The sequence below is a fragment of the Lathamus discolor genome, chromosome 16 (genome assembly GCF_037157495.1).
Source record: "Lathamus discolor isolate bLatDis1 chromosome 16, bLatDis1.hap1, whole genome shotgun sequence".
In the NCBI taxonomy this organism is placed as follows: Eukaryota; Metazoa; Chordata; class Aves; order Psittaciformes; family Psittacidae; genus Lathamus; species Lathamus discolor.
In genome coordinates, this window is record NC_088899.1 from 698,034 (window position 1) to 717,151 (window position 19,118).

The window sequence follows — 19,118 nt, forward strand, 5'->3', positions numbered from 1 at the left end:
GGTCATATCAGAGAATGTCTTGAATGTGGTATTTGACACCCTGCATACAGTGTTTCCTGCCTTGGTCTGCAAGCTCCTCACCCTTTGTGTAAGATACCTGTAGTTGATTCAGGTTAGTGTATTTCTGATACTATGTTCTGTCAGTATTTGGTATTACAAGCCTCTTACTGGAAGTTTAGTTCCTGAAGATTTTCTTCATGGAAATGTAGAAAACTAGATCCTGGCAATTTGATGTGTGAGTTTTCCATTTCAAGTGCAGAAATGAATAGCATTCCTCTTACTGAGGTTTGGGACTTCATCTCCAAAATTATGGGGCCAGTTCCAGCTTTTCCTGCAGTCAAGTTCAGCTGAGTTGCAAGTGATAGCCTGTGACAGACAAATAGCTTGTGAATGACCTAAAAAATATAACTTGGAAGACCTCACATACTAATTATAGCTTTTATTTCATAGAATAGAATCATAGAATAGTTAGGGTTGGAAAGGACCTCAAGATCATCTAGTTCCAATCCCCCTGCCATAGGCAGGGACACCTCACACTAAACCATTCCACCCAAGGCTTCATCCAACCTGGCCTTGAAAAAATCATTTACTGCATGTGTGATCTGAATGAGTCACATGATGTTCTATTCCTGCTGAAAATGAGCTAAAGGATAGATTCTGAGCACCAAGTGCATGCTGTTCTGGATCTGAGCTTTGTGGTGAGTTGTGAAAAAGAGGTGAACTTCTACAGCAGCTATTTAGTTAAACTGGTAAAAAACTAGAAAGAAACTCTTGGGACTAGCTTGAAATTTCATAGTAGTAACTGAAGATGCTTTGAAACCAGTATAGAGCAAAGCTGATTTGGGGTTACCCTTATGCAGTATTTATAAAAAAATATCAATCCTTGTAGAATTAATGGTATGTTGTGTTTGGTGGTTTTAGGATGTAGCTTGAGTTTTGAAGAGAACAGCCAGGAGCTGTTGAGCTTAAATCTCACAGACATCTAATAGCAACCCTAGAAAGCTTCACCTACACAATAATCTGAGTTACTTTCTGAAGCAGATTGCTTCGTCTAAGCTTTGTGGATGGACAGGTACCCAATATCAATGAACCGAGAGTTCACACCTGCTGAAGAGATGTCTTGGAAAACACTTGGGAATAAAGAGATTTCAAAAAAGCTGATGTTCTGATGGCATTGAACCTCCACAGTGTTCTATTGATGTATGGGATGGATTTTAATTCCAGAGTTGTACACTGTATTTTGGGTGGAAACCACGTCAAATAACACAGGGCAGAGCTGCTGTCTAATGAATAGCCGCTCTTTAATAGAAGGGGGTATGTGTAGGATCTCCCAGTAGTGGTAGAGTGGGAAGGTGAGGAAGGTAATTCTGTTTCAGAGCAAGGGGCAAATAAAATGCTGTAAGAGAGGCATGATACAGTAATGGTCTATTACACACACCAAATAAGACAATTAGAAATGTTAATGCCACTAAAGATGGCATATATATGAGTGTCTCAGTGTCATTTCTTAAGCTTGCTTTGGGATATTGACTTTGCAATATAAATTATTTTTTGAGTGAAATTAATACTGAGTTAACACTTCAGTGCAGCTGAAGTTGGTTCTGCTGTGTGCTCATCACTTACAGACAGGCAGAGGTCACCCCCAATGATGAAAATAGATAGTGGACCCAATAGTGGGAAAGGAAGCTGTTGGTATAAGCAGGTTCTAATGGGAGAGCACTGGTGGAACTCGGAAAGGAGGGACCAGAGGCCTATTGCTCGGCACCAATCTCTTCAGCCACGTATAAACCTCTTCTTTAGTTCAGAGGAAGCTTTCTTGCTATTGAGACACCTCTGACTACTCCTTCCCATGCGTACTTCATCGCTTTGTATTCTCAGTCTGCGTTGGGGGTTGACCTGCTGGAAAGTATCGAAGGGGAAAGGGACCTGGGGGTCCTGGTGGATAGGAGGATGACCATGAGCCAGCAATGTGCTCTTGTGGCCAAGAAGGCAAATGGCGTCTTAGGGTGCATTAGAAAGGGAGTGGTTAGTAGGTCAAGAGAGGTTCTCCTCCCCCTCTACTCAGCCTTGGTGAGGCTGCATCTGGAATATTGCGTCCAGTTCTGGGCCCCTCTGTTCAAGAAGGACAGGGAATTGCTTGAAGGAGTCCAGCGCAGAGCCACAAAGATGATTAGGGGAGTGGAACATCTCCCTTATGAGGAGAGGCTGAGGGAGCTGGGTCTCTTTAGCTTGGAGAAGAGGAGACTGAGGGGTGACCTCATCAATGTTTGCAAATATGTAAAGGGTAGGTGTCAGGATGATGGAGCTAGGCTTTTTTCAGTGATATCCAGTGATAGGACAAGGGGCAATGGGTGTAAACTGGAGCATAGGAAGTTCCACGTTAACATCAGGAAGAACTTCTTTACTGTAAGAGTGACAGAGCACTGGAACAGGTTGCCCAGGGGGGTTGTGGAGTCTCCTACACTGGAGATATTCAAGGCCCGCCTGGACAAGTTCCTGTGTGATGTACTGTAGGTTACCCTGCTCTTGCAGGGGGGTTGGACTAGATGATCTTTTGAGGTCCCTTCCAACCCTTGGGATTCTGTGATTCTGTGATTTACTTCTCCTAGTAAGACTTTAAAAATGCTTTTGGTAGAGTGTGCTTTTGAAAGCATGTGTTTGAAAAAAGGGCATTGAGATACTGCTGAGTATTTTTTTCCACAGATAAAAGGCAGTAAAACACTGGAAAAGGGAAGCTAGACCAGGCATCAATTGGAGGGAGGCTTTTTTGTTAAGAGATACGTATCTGCTCCATCTTCCTAATTTATTCATAGCTGGAATGGTTTGTGGGACATAGTATCATAAGCAGCGACATGCATGTTGTGTATATCCCTCTCTGCTTATTTTTTGTAAGAGTTGTATGTTTCACAAGCCAAATAGGGTCTCTGAGTCCTGGTTTGGATGAAACTGCCAAAGGGTTGCGAGAAACAGCTTTAGTTATTCAGTGGGTGATGTTCCATTTCTCAGAAATGTGGGCTCAGCATTCAGGTTGTGTGATGCAAGGTGGGAACACACACTGTAGGTGTGCTGCCTTTCAGGTGAGCAGGAGAATTGAGACTTCCACTGCTCCTAATGTCCTGTGTCAGTCAAGAAAAGGAGACAAATCTCATTTGTGGGTCTGTCTCAGCAGAGCCTGCCTCAGGGCCTTCTGCAGTTTGGGCAGTGCTGATGCCTAAATGCCAATGGTTAAACGCGAGGACTTTGTTTCAGGGAGGTGATTCTGTTGAGAGAGCAGTGGATGTGCTGCCTGCTGAGGGTATTTGAAGGCCTGGCAGCAAGTGGGAACAGAAGAGCTCAGTCTGTTCTCACTGCAGGTTGAGCTGTGGAGCATGGGCACTGCTCCATCACATGTCCTGGGGGCAGTTTGCATTGGGAATTGCTCAGACCGAGCAAACCCTCTCTTGAGCGATCTTGTGAGTAGCAGTTAGTCATGTTCCAGCTGTGAGCTGATGGTAGAACTCAGTGTTTCGTTTAGGTGCTGTGATTTCCGCTGAACGTAGCGTGGAAGGAGGCGGGGAGAGATACTGAATTCTTCCATCGAGCTGCTGTGAGTTACACACTGAAGCTCTGCTGTCACTGGAGTTTGACTGAAGGTGTTTTTCCCATTCATTACAGCGAATGCTTTGACTCGTCTCCCTTTATAAATTGAAAGCACATTTTGTTCTGTGGTTTCTTTATGTAATGAGATGTGCAGGACTGAAGGGTCATAGTAGTTCTGCTGCCCTTCAGTGATCATTTCGAGCTCATTCAGAGTAACTATTTCTGTGTAAAGCTAAATAAAATTTATTTAAGTCTTCCCTACATATGGTAAAAGTTTTCTCATTCTTTTCCTGTCATGAATGTGATTCAGTAGATAGACTCTTTTAAACAAATGATTACATTAGTTTGTTTGACAGCGTTGAACATGTATTTGAGTACTGCTATTTTTAATGCAACGTTCTTTGCCTTGTGCCTTGCACAATGCTCTGTGCTGCTTTGAAAGTGCAAAGATGAATTGAGGATGTGATACTATTCATTTAAATTTATAGACCTAGACCAAGATCTCTTAAAGAAACTAATAATGTCTGAGCTCAATTTGAGGTACCACCAAGGAGACTGATTTCCTGAAAGCTCTGTAGCTGAATCTCTGTAAAGTGGCTACTGTAGATCAGTAGTTGCTTTTGAAAATCTAGGGATGTTTAAGTAAAATGGTACCAATTTGAAGTATTTTCCTAGCTGAGTTCAGGCTTGGTGTGAGATTTATTCCTTTCAGCAGTCTCAGTGTTGGCTTAGTGTTTGTCACTGCAGTCAGTAGTGGTCTGAAGTAGGATTTTACTGGGAGTGGAAGTAAGTCAACAATGAAGAAACTTGAACTCTAGAGCACATGCATGAAACAATGCAATTCTGGAGTTACAGTGAGGGAGCAGTGGTTCTTTAGAGGTCTCAATTTCTCTGAAGCACTGTGGTTAGCATGCTGCTAGGAATCTTCCTGAAAGCTGAGAATGCAAAGGATCTCAGTAACAGGTTTTTCCAGTTTAGATTCATGAAAGGCCTGACCATAAAATCATAATATTCATGTTCTGTCCTTCAGCATCACCTGACTGCAAGATAAAGTCTGACGTGTCACAGCTTTTTCACCCGTTTCTTATATACACATCTCAAAATAGCTGCAGTACAACACGTTAAGGTCCTTTTAGCTTAGTGCTGCTCCCCCAGTTTTGGTATGCAGAGGCAGGACATCCTCCTCCTCCAGGAATTCTATGGACAAACTTTTTGTTCTGCTGAAGAGTTTGTTTCACTTAAATAAGAACAATAATTGTTCATGTAATTGGTGGTTGATGGTTTTCCAAGTCCTTGTTTCGTGTATTTACTTTCCCATTAAGCAATTTGCTAGTGCAAGAGAGTACATGCCGGTGGTGTTAGCAGCACCATGCTTTAGTTCTTGCTGAGAGCAGAGTGCTCAGAACTCTGTTATCCAGACTCTGAACTCCCTTCCTTGCCTTTGGCCTGTAAAATTGCCTGCCCTAATTCTGCAAAGCCAAGAATTCAGGCTCAAGCATCCAGATCTCTTCGTTTTCTCCCAGGTTGTCTGTTTTCGTCTGTCAGCTTAGATGTAGTTTTATTTTAAGAGTAGGAGACACTTTTGATAGACCGTGTCCCTATCTATTTTTGTGCAATGAGTTGGAGTGCATGTCTGCAGTGTTGGACCATATGCTTGGGGTTTTAGAGTGTATAGAAGCCCTGCAAGAAAAACCCACTTTAATTGAGGTAAAATGTGAACCTCAGTTACCTGAGTGTTTTATGCATTGACTTTTCACTGAATGTCAGTGGTGTGACCAGCAACATTGGATCACTCCAGCCTTCGATCCCACTGGTAGGGTGGCTTATTTTTCTGGGATGCTTCTAGTGACCTAAAGTAGGAACTGGGAAGAACATTGATGGCACAAGTGTGGTAGGAGAGAAGGTGATCTGCATGAAAAATACCAAATGTATTTTGGGAATGCCTGAGGGAAGGGGGTTTGCTGGGAGCTGGCAGTTTCACTGCTGTGCGCTGTGTGTGTGCTGCTTGCTTCAGTGGCCTGGGGAGGTGCATGGAAGCAGGAATTTGGTTTAGACAAGTAAGGTGAAACTGAAGTATTCAGTAGGCAGTTTAACACCGCAGATAGTAACGAGGGTGGTAGCAGAACCTTCACCTTTGTTCCTGCCTCTGCTTTAAGACTGCAGATTTTCTGGGCAACCTTGGCAAATCCGTCTTTCTGACTCAGTTCTGCAGCTTTAGAATGGGGATTATGGGACTGACTCATACAGCAAAACACTTTCAGATCCAAGGATAGGAGACTAAAACATGGGATTTAGTGTATGTTTATTGTAGGGAGTCTCACCACATTGAGTGATTTGTCTTTAGTTGGGGTGTGCTTTCAACTGAGAGAGAAGCTTGGGCCCTGTGTTTTTAAATAACAGCATCGTTTAACTTTTGGTTTAGGTTTAACTTACGGCATAGCTACTGCATTTGCCAAAACTGTTTATTCTAATTTAAAAGCCCTATTGATAAAGAAAACTGTTTAGATGAGTCCTTCCTGCTGCCTAACATTGTGTCTCTGTGCCCTTGTTAGCATAGCATGTTTTCTGATTCCTGTTGAATCAAAAAGGAAAAGCTGTTCCTTTGTTTTCTCACCCTTTCCCCTCAGCTTATTCTGGCTAAGGCTGTTCCTGAACAATGGCCTTGGCAAAGCTGGTGTAGGGTGGGGTGTGCTACAATGGTGTACAGTGGGGCTGGGGTACAGCCCCTCACCCCTTCCCTATAAATCCTCGTTGCTTGGCTGCGTCAGCACAGGGTGCCCGGGAATTCCTTTTCCTTTGCCTTTCTCCAGTTGCCCCTCACGGGTGATGGTGGAAGCAGGTGCAAAGTGACACTGCTAAAATTAGTAATCTCAAGAGCTGTTTCTACATGTGATGGCAGCATTTCAGCTCCCTCCCTGCTCTGGGATCCTCTTCCCTGGCAAACCCTGGGAGATCCTCCTAATCCAGCAGGAATCCAGCATTTCTTTAAGGAGTCTCTTTAAACACGGAGTTCTCAGTCCAGCTTAATGCTAGGACAGAGCAGGGCACCCTTTTCCTCACTGCTCTGGTAAAGCAAGCATCATGGCTCTGCCAGTGCTTTTACATGAAGGAGTCCAACCTCTGTCTAGAAAAACAGTCCCTCTTTGTCTTCTTCCACTAATCCTTGACTTCTAAGCAATAAACCAATGATCTGTTTGCTCTGAAGCAAGATGGAATTAGGGGATGAAGGATCCCTTGGTTTTGGGAGAGGATGAGGAATATGTGTCTGAAAATGTGTCTGAAAATGCAGGTCAGGTTTTTTCTCTTTGGATTTGAGGCTTTGGTTTTGTTTTGGTTGAGGTTTCCCACAGGGTCTTGTTGCGTGCAGTAATGCACACATGTTATTGGTTGTAGGACTTGTCCAAATCATAATAAATTTTGTGACATGAAGCATTACTTAAATGGAAACCAAATAAAAAGAACCCAGAATTTCTCTCTTGTAGTTGAAGAACTGAAGCCAAAAAAACTTAACTCATTTGGGATATTTTGCTGTGTCCCTTTGTAACTGCCCTTACATGGGACAACAAAATCCAGCCTTTGGTGACCTCCTTGTTACCACTTTGTGATTCTTGCTCTCTAGATGGATGCTTCAGTGTTCCATTCACAATGGCTGCAGAGTAGGATGCACATATAACAATAGCAGAACATTGGGAGAGGATTTTAACCACGAACTCTGATTTGGGAAGAGTGGAAGTGCTTAATCTTCAGAACGTCTGTGGTTTTGCTTCTCTGTCATAATGGAAAACTTGGTGCTTGTGTAACACTGCGCTCCAGAGCCCAGGTGTAAGGACGAACAACTGAAATCTCCTTGAAAGGGTGCATGTTGAACTCTAAAAATAACCAGGAGAAAACCGCTGATTTTTACCTTTGCTTTGATGTGGTGGTGTGTAATGAAATGATGTTTCAAAGCTGTTCCTTTGGCAGAACATGAGTAGTTGGGTTTGGTGGGACTTTCAAAGGATTTGTGTATGGCAGGTTGGGATGAAACTACAGCAGGTTTGGGAGGTGAGGGGGGAGCTGACATGCGTCTGCAGGTACCAGAGAGGCGCAACGGTGCACAATATGGCAAAAGATGCTGAATGTATAAACAAATGGGGGTGATTTTTGTATCTTTTAGTGTAAGAAGTTGAACTCAGGTATGCATTTGAGCTGAGGTTGGATGTTTAGAACAGCGCCATAAACCCTTCTGCTTCCCTTGCTTTGACTCATGTTTTCATGCTTATTGACATCACAGTCTATGGAGATGTAAGAAGCTCAAATAAAACCTCTGGTTTTCACTTCCCCTTTGGGATTCTTTCAGTTAGTTTTAGATTTGAGGTGAAATAATGAATCGTGCACTAGAGGCCCTGGGGCAGCTCTCACTGCAGTGGCCTCTGTGTGTCAGCATCAATTGTGTCAGTGCTGCAGTGGCAGAAGCATGGTGCAGGCCTTAACCTTGGGAAAAGTGACCAGCTCTGGTATGATGCTTATGGAAAGTGAAGTTTCTTTTATGTAAATCTGCAATGGACTGTCCTGAGCAAACAGACCGTGATTCTTCTAGTTGCTCTTTACATCACTGTGGATTTGTCAGTCCCAGTTGGAGGGTCTGGGTCATGGGGTGGGAGCCTGGATGCTGCTTCCAGTTGATACTATGCATTTGTTCTTAAAAAACTTTTATCAGGGTAAGTTCAGAATAAGGCAAAACCCCTTCTTGCCTTCAGAAGTGGCTCTCAACACTTGCAATGTGGGTAGAGTGTATGGTTTTTACTCACACCTTAGTAACGCCCCTATAGGGCCCTAAAGCAAGTCCCTGCTTTATGCCCCCAGTACCCTAATGCATGTATATGGGTTTCTTCTGCCTCTCTGTACAGTTACAGGCTTCGCATGGCCTCTAGATGTCCTTCCTCCTCTTCGCATAACACCAGCACCAGACAATGCAAGAAATCCAACTGCATCGCACCCCACTTCCTTAAGGAATAGACTCTTCTGCATGTCCAACCACACCAGGTAGGGCGATGCAGCTGGGTGCTGCCGCGGGAGGATGCGTAGGGCTGCCTGTCCTGTGCCTCTGTGGGCAAGGATGCTATACAGGAGATACCAGATACAGATATTACCTGAGCCTCAGAAAACCCACAGTGTTTTTGCCCTTGTTGTAAGTGGTCACTAATGGGAAAGGAGGTGTAAAGCAGGAGAGCTGTGTCAGAAGTGGGGCCTCTTGGTTAAATCCAGCACAAAGGACACGGTCGTCACTAGTGATGTGTACTTGTATGCTCTGGATCAAAAGGATCTGTTGGGGCAGAGTCAGCCCTTTAGCCCCATGGAAGATGTGGGGAGAGTTTTCATTCATTTATGAGCTTTTAAGATATGAGGTGTTCTGTTGCTCCTCTGGATGCTGGAGGAGGGGGCTTGAAGGTGGTGGTAATTTTGGTAAGGATGCGTTTTGTCCCCATCTTAGAAGAAAGTGCTGTTTGTATCTGATTGTAGTACAGAATAAAGTGCTCTGAGATCTTTTAGGCTGAATGTGTAAATGCTGAACAAATTACTAACTCTGACCAAAAAAGAGTATGCCTGGGAATGTGTGTTGTGCCTGGCTGCTTTGGTTGGATGCCAGAAGCTCCAGGACCACTATTACAATGCAAATTGCACTGTTACAGTAACATATAAAGACACTAGCTGGGATTGTGGTGAGATAACTGATGTAATGAAGCTTATAGGGGCTGGGAAGAATTAATGACTTGGCCAAGTGGTGTTGGTGAAGCTGAATGAATTTCCTGTTGGTTGACTTTACACAAGACACTGTCTTCTGCTGCTTCATTTCCCTATGTAACACCCATATACCTTCTTTATACTGCTGTAACAGCTAAGGAACATGATACATGTGTAAAACTAAAACTGTGCCAGCAAAATCAAGATGCTGCAGCCTGAAATTTATTCTTTGTTACGTATGTTCAGAAAAATAACTTTTGGGGGACAAATTAGTGAGATTATGAAGTTTATTATCTCCTGAATGATGGGAGTGTTTGCTAATGAAATGTTAACATCCCTCCCTGAGGCATAGACCATTTAGTTGTGGGAAGCCTTAACACAAAACTAACTTTACACAAAAGTGAAATCGTGGGCATCTTCTCCCTGCTCCCAGCTCAGTGTAATGGGGCAGGTGCTCTGACTACTGATTCTTAAAGCTGACACTGATTAAATGCAACTCTCTGTGTTTTCAGGTACTAAGAACTTGGAAAAGGTGAGGTGAAGTGATCCTCAAGCACTATCCTTTCCTGCTTTTTCTCACATGAGGTGAGACAGGTTCCTCAGCAGGTAACAGGGACAGTAGTTTCTTCTGCTGGAAGCACTGGCTCGCCTGCTGTCACATCGTCCTTCCTTCCAGAGGGAGAGAGCACAGAGCAGGCCTCCTGCCTTCTCCAGAGAGTGATGAGCTGTGACTGCTGGTGAGGGGTGATCTTGGGGTCCCCTGTGAATGGAGTCCACATGTCCACATCCAGCATCGAGAAGTGTTCAGACATTTGCAGGCAGATGAAGCACATTCAGAGGGTTGATGGGTCTGGATGAGTCTCCTCTTCCTGGTGGAACACAGAGGGGTTTAACATACTATGCAACTCAATTCTGAAAAGACTGTTACATCCTTTTAGTTCCTGCTTTACATCCTAATGGGTAAAGAACGGGGCATCCCATGGAAATCCGTGAGGGGAGTGGTAGGTTTTACTGAGGTTTCCACATCTGAAGTCTGGGAGTATCCCAGTCTCTTGACTTTGTACCATTAGCTTTAATGGGCGTAATGCCATTGCTTTCCAAGTGGGTCAGGACCCACTGGTATTTGGGAAGTCCACCTGTGCACTGGTCACCCAGTTTCATAAAGGGATAAGCATCTATTTCTCAAAAGCTGCCATTACATTTGTTGCCACCCTGGTGCTCCTGTCATAGTCAGGATTGATTTATTTAGTGAGAGTATCAAACTTGCATGTTGCTGTGCAGTACCAAGTGACGTTTCTCCTTAATTACAGAGCTTGTGTTTGCAACCCTCAATGCAAGCATGTTCTGTTACAGTGGTCCAGCAGAAAGGACATCCATGAAGGTAGCTGGCAGCCAGGATAGACAAGTTGCAGAAACACATGGGTCAGTTGGTAAAATAGTGCAAAAAGGTCTCTTACCTCTTGTTCCAAAATGGTGACAATCACACATTGGTGCATCATCTGCCAGGGGTGCTTCTCCAGGCCACTTCATCTCAACACAAGATGAAGGGTTCCTTCTGTCAAGATAAGTTATTGCAGGATCCCTGCTAAGGTAGCATCCGGGCTTGGGGTTTTTCAAGGAGACCAGGGGGGTGTTCGCCCTCTTTTCCCCTATTTCAGCCAGTTTATTCCTCTCCTTGCCTTTGCACTCCACACAGATAAGCACACATCTGTGTATGCACAAGTTAGGTAAGAAAAAGTAAGTGCCGGGTTGATACTCCTTCCCTGACAAAGTGAAAAAAAGATCAATTTTAGATATATCTTCATATGTATATGACATATATATTAATATATATGTATGAAATTACTGAAAACAGTTAATTTTGTATTGTTTTGCTGAAAATCAAATTGTTCAACATGAATCCAAAAGCTTTAAACAGAAATATTGGGTTTGTGCATCGTGAAATTGTTTTAGCTACATGTTGTTTGAGTGGGAAAGAAAAGGTCTTCAGGATCTTCTATTACCTAGCTACAGATTTTTTTTTATAAACCCCTGCTGGAGGCTTTCTAAGTGCAATTGTGGTCTGGGGGAAGGCTGAGCTGCTGGGAGCTACATGAGCCATAAAAAGCTACATCCCCTTCCATGTTGGAAGTTCAAGACTGATGCCATTGAGCGCAGGCTTTGTGGGGAGAGCTCGTGCCACTGCTGGCTGCTCTGGCTCTAGGATTTGTCCCCTCTTGAGCTTTTTTTGCTAGCAATAATTTCCTCTTTCCCTATGTGATGTAGCAATCCCAAAAGAAGGCTAAAATTGTTTGCAGTAGCCTGGGAAGACTGAGATTCTCATCATCCATCCAAACTAGTTGGAAGCGAGTATCCAGATCTGCTTGGCAGCTTGGTAAACTGTGGTCAAATAGCACAGAAATTAAGTTCCTGGCCTTATGTGTATCTCAGAGAAGCTGGCATGTACATAGAGCTTTCTGATCACTTCAGCTCGCTTCAGTTTTGCACGGTATTTCTCAACTTTTAATGTACTTTCTCTCCATGTTTTCTCCTTCCTCTCATCATCCAGTACTAGTATGGTAAACCCTGTTCTTTCAAACAGGAATTCTCTTCCTGCATGTCTGGACAGCATCTAGATTGTCTAAAAACTGAGTATACAGAGCTAATAAAATCTAGCTCCAATCTCCTCTGTCTTAAAGCACCGGTATGATGTTCCCTTGCTTTCCTGAGTGCAGAGATCACCCTGAGTGTATAAATGTTCACTGGTCATGCAAGGATTGTTGCCAGGGAAGAGCTTTCTTGCCATGCAGCCCAAATCCTGCTTTAAACACTCCGTTCTTCTGAGATCCCCTCAACTTCCAGCAACAGTAAGTGAAATTCAGTACAGAGTTTCTGGCATGGATGCTGCTGAGTTTAGTGCCTTTAAGGCATACCAATGAGGTTAGAAGAGGTCGCTTTTGTGCAATTTATTATTGCTGCTTTTTTTTAGCGTGGTATTAACTACAATAACGGACAAACTCAAGGAGAAAAGTGTGTAAATTGTTGTGATATAGGAACATTTTTTTCCCAGAGGAATTCTGGTTTCTCACATGAGCCTGTAAATACGTATTTACACTTTTCAAAGCACGTCTTTATGTCCTCCCTGGTTGTAAATGCTCTGTTTTTAAAGTTTTATAACGCATGTTACTCAACCAAGAGACCGGAGTGTGCATATTGTACTGCTCTGTCTGAGGCATCGAAGCTGTGGCAGAAAAATGTCCACACCACTGACAAGAAACACCCCGTGGTTGCACCAGATTTTTCCTTGTTTTCCCTCAGATAACAAAAGCAGGAGGTTGGGGGGGGGGGGGGAGTTGCTTGCAGAAAAAAGGATCAGTTCAAATGGTGTCATTGCTTTGCTATTTATCCACAGTAAATTCAGGAAAGTTTGCCATTTTTTGTTGCCCAAGGCAGAATTTCACAGTTTTGCAGCCATTTTTTAAGCTCCTCCTGTGCCTGCTGCTGAAATGTGGAATTTTGCTCTTGACCAATATCCCAAGTTCTCATGAAAATCCAAGGAGAGGGTGGGGAACAAGCTCAGGTTTTGCATGTAGGAATTAGTGACACCGGTAGCTCCGCAGTGCTCTCGGGACAAGACTGATACTGAGATGCTTATACAGAATCAACTGTGTGGAGATGTGGTGGAACCTGGTTGGTTTGTGGGTTCTGACCCTTCCTCTGAAGGCTGAAAGCTCTGTTGTCTGTCTGTTGTGTAAAGAAAAAGAACAATAAATTCATGTGACAAACAGCATTATGGAAATAGTGACGATTATTCCAGCAAAGGAAGCGCTCAAAATGGAGATTTGATGTATTCCAGTTCTGAAACAGTGGGATGGGTGGGGTCTTCTGACAGGTGGCAGGAGGGGAGGAAGGACATAGAAATGTCACCTTGGTCTGTCAAGCTCCAGGCATGTGATTACTGCAGACTGAGCTCTCCCAGGAGCTTCAGACTCTGGGTCTACATGCTCGGATGAGCAGCACGGAAGCTCTTTGTAGTTTGGACTCCATTCAAAGCCCAACCTCTTGTAGCGTTGTTGGAGCAACAAACACAATGAACATAAAGGGTTTCTGTAGCTATGGGAAGATGAAGGTTTGAGCAGGGCGTGAAGTGGGAGGTATTTTGCTTCCTAGAAATGATCCCTGTTTCATTCATCTTGGTTCAAGGATTTGCTCCGTCACACCTCGAGGGGAATTTTACACCTTTCCAGGGCTGTGGAACTTAGCACTTACTTGGGGGACTCAGTGTGCAGCCATTCATCACTGCTGCATTAATTCAGCTATTAAAAGCATTAGCAGATACAACAAACAGGTTTGGGAACAGATGAAGTGTAGGTACGAATGTTAATTTCACATATGCTAGAAGTGGCTCTTTCACCCCAGAAAATCTGAAGATTCTTTATGCATTATAAATGTGATCTGTGGGTAAAAGATCATTGCTGCCATCACTGCACCTTGCTGCCTTGCCTGCAGCAGCCTCACAGCTCACAGTGCTGCAGCCTACCTGATCTTTATTAAATGCCAGTCAGCTTCAGTTACTTGTGAGTGATCAGATTTTGCTGTTTATTCCCTGCATGAAGAACTTCTGAAATACTCTTTACCTAAATAGCTACATACTTCCATTGCTCTGAGCCACCATGGGAAGCAGCACTAACTACTTTTTGTATGAGCTGTGGCTTTTGGGGGAGAAGACAACCTTCAAAAACAGGTAAGGAGAAAAACCTGCAGCAAAGCTGCTGCCTTAGTACTGCTTTACTTACACTGTGTGTATTGTGCTGCTTGCAGCTGCTGGGAGGCAGGAGGATGCTGCTGGGAGCAGAGTGTCTGGGTGAGGCTATCTGAGACTTTAATGCTGGTGCCAATTGTAAATGGTCTTTCAAGGCGATAGGACATCCAGAGCATTGTGTATGCTCAGAAAAAATCTCCAAACCAACACTTAGTGGACATGGAGGAGACAAATACATCACACCTGAGATCCCCAGCATCTTGTCACCTTGGATGTGAGCTGTGGAAGAGCAGTAGGAATAGAAACGTACATCAGGCACTGCTGAGTGATGTTTTCCTGCACTATGAGCAATGAAGCCTTTCACCTCCAGGCCTTTGGCTTGCACCAAGCCAAGGTCATTGCTCAGAGGTGGTTGTGGCTGGTGTTGAGCAGCCTAGGGGGAAGGAGCAGTGATACTCCCAGCCCGGTCCCACAGAGGCACAGAGGGCACACACAAATAGCACTGTGCCTTCTGATGTGAGAGACATTCCGCTGGGTTTAGGGATGAGCCAGCCTGGGAAGCTGACAGAGAAGCACGTTCTGGCCTACTGGTCAGGAACAAGCACCACTTATTCTCCAGTGAAGAAGATGAGGGGGACAGACAGGTGCTGGGGGTAGGAGTGAATTTCAAGCTGTGCTGCATTTGTTTTATGGCTTGCTTTGCAGCTGCCTTGGAAGGAGAAGAGGCAGTTGTTAAAGATTAGACTGCTCTGGAAATATTCTCTTAGATATGAAATGCTAATGCAAATAGTTTCCCCCCTTCTTTCACTGCTCCGCTAAGTTTTGGGTCACCTTAACTTCCACAGGGCTTTGAATAGATTTCTCTCTATTCATTTCTCCTTCTGCCATTGGCTGTGCACAGAGCTAGGCAGGAGGGTGCTATCTCCAGGCTCATCCCCTCCTCACCCCTCCAGCAGAAGGGTGTTCCACACCCTCTGTGGAAAAGACTGTTTGGGAACAAGCATTATGTCAGAAAATTGGCACTATAAGACATCTTGCTCATTGTTATACTCATCTTGTCATCTACATAATGTTTATACATTGAATCTTCCTACAGCTGGAATGCTTAACTGATAACTCCCCGAACTTCATCCTCTGATTTCTCCAGGAAGTGCAGTGATTAAGGCTTACCTAGGGTGCATTGATTTAGGACTGCATCGTAGTTTAACCTTGAGATGTGAAATACCCAGATGATCTCCTTTAGTACTCTGTCCTAGTAGATAATGTATGTCCCTGAGTTCAACTTCTCTTTGTGCCTAGAATCAACTAATTAGGGTCCTTTCATAGTTGGTATTTCTTTTCTGCAAGGATGTTTATACATTAACTAAGCCATACTTCAGGCTTACTTTGATAAACTACCCAAAGAATTATTTAAGTCTTTTAAAGTTCAACTTTTTCTCTCTGCACCACTTACATCATCTCCTTCTGTGCCATTCCAGCTTTTATTTTCTGGAAAGAATAAAACCCAACCAAACAAAATTATCTTTCAGCCAAGAACTAATGGAGATGTCATCTGAAGGAAGGGGGAAATACTGCTGTAACTGATGCCAAACCTTAAGTGTATTGCTTCAAACTCATTACTCAGTTTTCTCTGCATGACACAGGCATAGAAATTGCATAAATGTTCCGGACCTGGTTTCAGTAGTGTTGTCTGCAGAAGATTAACTGCATCCACACCTCCCCATGCATCCAGCCGGTGATTTGGCCAGTCCTCCTTGTCACAGTGTGTGCTGCAAGCAAATGCAAAAATCCTTCTCACTTACTTTTGGTGTCTGCTTTGTAACAGTGAAACGCTGACTTCCGACACACAAGAGATGAGTCCTCACTTGTTATCATTCGTTGCTGGTGACATCTCGGTGAGTAACATCTGAATTTGTCTCTGTTCTTTCCTGAGTCCTCTATTCCACAATCCTTTGCTACTAAGAACACTGTTGTGAATAAAGCCCCTTTGTCACACAGGGTGTTTCTGGAGATGTTAAATATCACTGTAAGAAAATGCCCATTCTATTGGTGTAATGAGTTTAACCAGGGTTCTTCTCTCCTACATCTTCCTGTGGCACATTGTGGTCTGTTCAGGAAGATAATTAAATATGGAAGAGAAGCAGATACCCATCAAGCTGGCAGTAGGCAAGGTTCTTCTGTCCTGATGTCAACTGCTTTTACACTGCTGTCACTGTGGGCTGGGTGCTGGAGGTGCACAAAGCCCTGTCAGGATCAACTGATCATCAGTGTGGAGAAAATGAGCTGCTACATCCTCATGGAATGACATAGGGACACTTGTGAGCAAAGAAGTTGGTTGTTCCAGGTTGAGTGCTAATAAAGGTGCTTTAGATGGACTTTTCATTGCACCTGGTGATTTGACAGTAACTCAGCTGCAGTGTTACTAAGCTGCTTGTGTTACTGCATCAGAGTGAAGCTCCTGATCAACAAATGTGGCTCCATCAGTGAACTCCTTTGCTAAGCAGAAATGTTATAACCATATTGTCTCTGATCAGGACACTGACATCAACCTGGGGCAGAACAAGGCTCTTCTAAGAAGGGATGCTATTGAGTGATTGCAGTAGACTTTAAGTGGTCTAATCCTTTAATCTCAGACCTACCCAAAGTTATTTGCATGGATTTTTCCTTTGAAAAGGAAGCAAATGCCCAGCTGAGATCATCTGTGAGACAAGGGGGACACAAAATTACAAAATGGAATATATAAACCTTTAGAATCAGTTTTAAGTAATGTTAAGTTTGATGGCTTTGTAACAGTAGCAGTGGAAAATTACTAAAGTGCATGGTACATAGAAAAAAAAATAGAATGCAGCTAGAGAACACACTGAGCATTCTTGTACAAGATAAATTGTTATAGTTGACACAGTTTTAAGAAAAACAGTCTAGAACAGGACACAGGGATAAGGAGTATCTGGGAATGGCAGGTGTCCAGGATGGGCTACAGTTAAACTAACTGATAAGTAGGAGGATGGGAAGATTATTATGTGTCTGGTGCTAACGAACCAATTAAACTGGTACGAGCATCTACTGCGCGTGCTCCAAAGGCTGCCAGAGGTGATGAAGATTGTTGGAAGAAGTAAACGACCCTCAGAGACCACCACCACAATTCTGTACGCATGTGGGGAACTTTCTGGAAAATGACATAATGTACCAGGGACTATATAAGGGCGGTTTGTGTAGCAACAGGGGGACACACACGTTAGGAGGAGCTATCCCCCGTGTCTCCTGGCGCTGCAATAAAGAATACCTGCTTGTCAGCTTGAAAACTTTGTTGGCAAGTTTGTTCCTGGAGTTTTCTCCGAATCATCTGTCCCTTTTTCTTGGTAATCACAAGACCAAAGCTGCCCCTTAAGTAGCTAAGGTGCTACCTGAGACAAAGCTCCCAGGAAGCAAAGGCAAATAAAGAGAGTGAACTCTTACTTCTAGAGATGGCTGTCAGGTTTTTTGCTGCCAGAAACCTTTTCATACATATTTGAGAATGCTGCCATTGCTTTTATGTCTCATGAAGCTTAAGGAAGCTGAAATTTCCCAGTTTAGCACACAGCTTGTGTCAGAAAGCAGAAGAGCAGAATAAGCTCCCACTTACTAATTGATAAGGATTGACCTCCCTCTCCTTTTCACCTTCCTTCTGTGCTCTCAGGGCAGTGCATGAACGGGTTCCATCACTGCATGCAAGCATAGCACCTCTTAAACTGAGCTCCAAGTGTCTTAATAAGGGTCACATTGCTCCTAACACTATTATTTTTTTCCTTTCCACCTAAGAGGATAAGCTTTGAGTCAAGTTATCCCTTTTATAAGTAGTTATTTTCTATGTGGGCTCAATTGATGTAGCCGATGGAGTTAGCAATGACATCTGCACATTGGTGGGGACCTTATGGAACCTGCTTGTTAGATAACCCTCAGATGTTGTGGTACGCATGGAAACCCAGAGGAGGAAACCTGGCATTGGATGCTGCATGGGAGCAGTGCCCAGGAGCACAGTTGGCAGCTGCAGGGAAGTAAGTGGAAAACGTTACAGGAAAATTTCTGTACCTCATAGGGGTACTTTGTTCTTGGAACCAAAATGTACTGAGCTGAGCTGGAGCATCCCTTGGCTGGCTGTTCAGAGCCCAAACAAGAGGGCTTGTTCTCCTGCTTTTGCTTCTCAGGGACATGGACTGGCTTGCTCTGAACAATGGTGTTAAATGAAAAGTGGTGGGTTCTGTAACCACTGTGTGGCTGTGCTGGATATGGTGCCCCACATGGAACCACCAAACCCCACAGAGACAGGAGGTATGAGCCCACTGCCCCCCCCCCCCCCTTCCCCAGCACTGTAGCTACAAGGTGTGCTCCAGAAATCAAATAGCGAACAGGCTTTAACACTTCTCCCTTTCTCTATTTCCTCTCATTTCTTCCTTTCTCTATTTCTATTATGTAAGAAGCTTTCTTACAGCCAGGGTGCCCATCCTACCAGTGCCAGACTCCAGACTCCTTAGCACCTGCACAATACCCATTTTCTAAGACTTTTGATAGTTGTTTTTGGCTTTTCAATAACTTTCAATGCACTCCTCTAATGCATAATGGAACTGTGGAAAACTCTACCTGTGAATTGCTCTGCAACACTAAAACTCCCTAAAATCTTGAAGAGCTGGAAAAGTTTGTTAAGAAAATAGGGAAAAGGGACTTTCAGGCAGCCTCCTGCGTAACTTTTTTGTTTGGTTGGGTTTTTTTTAAGTTATACTTTATTATTTCAGTGCTAAATGCAGCTGTGTGGGATTTTGCATACAGGTGATACATGATCAGGAGTACATGTTGCATGAGATGATGCAAATGTAAAACTGGCTCCCTTTGCTCTTCACTTACCACTTCCCACCAAATTAAACGCCGCTAAGGCATTTAATGTCAGCTTTTCCTGGCATTTTGCATAGTTTTAGAGCCTGCTCTTGTAGGCGTCAAGTATCAGTAGGCTTTGCCCAAATAACAGCTCGCTCTGGGCAGCTGGACATGGTCACAGCAGGCAACAGAGTGAGAATGTTGAAGACATGCAGACCCTGCACTT

At 43.8% G+C, this 19,118-nt stretch overlaps 1 protein-coding gene across 2 annotated transcripts in view; it reads left to right on the forward strand.

The window, feature by feature from the left end:
- The window catches only part of PRDM2 (PR/SET domain 2), a 76,311-nt gene extending 63,246 nt beyond the window's left edge, over positions 1–13,065 (forward strand). The window contains exons 9-10 of one of the 2 annotated variants that reach the window (XM_065696236.1): positions 8,469–8,604; positions 9,816–13,065. In XM_065696236.1, coding sequence (XP_065552308.1) covers positions 8,469–8,577 — 109 coding nt within the window. In that variant the 3' untranslated portion in view covers positions 8,578–8,604; positions 9,816–13,065. Of the gene's footprint in view, positions 1–8,468; positions 8,624–9,815 lie in introns of those variants that run through there. The other variant, XM_065696237.1, reaches the window with a different exon arrangement.
- Positions 13,066–19,118: the final 6,053 nt, after the last annotated feature.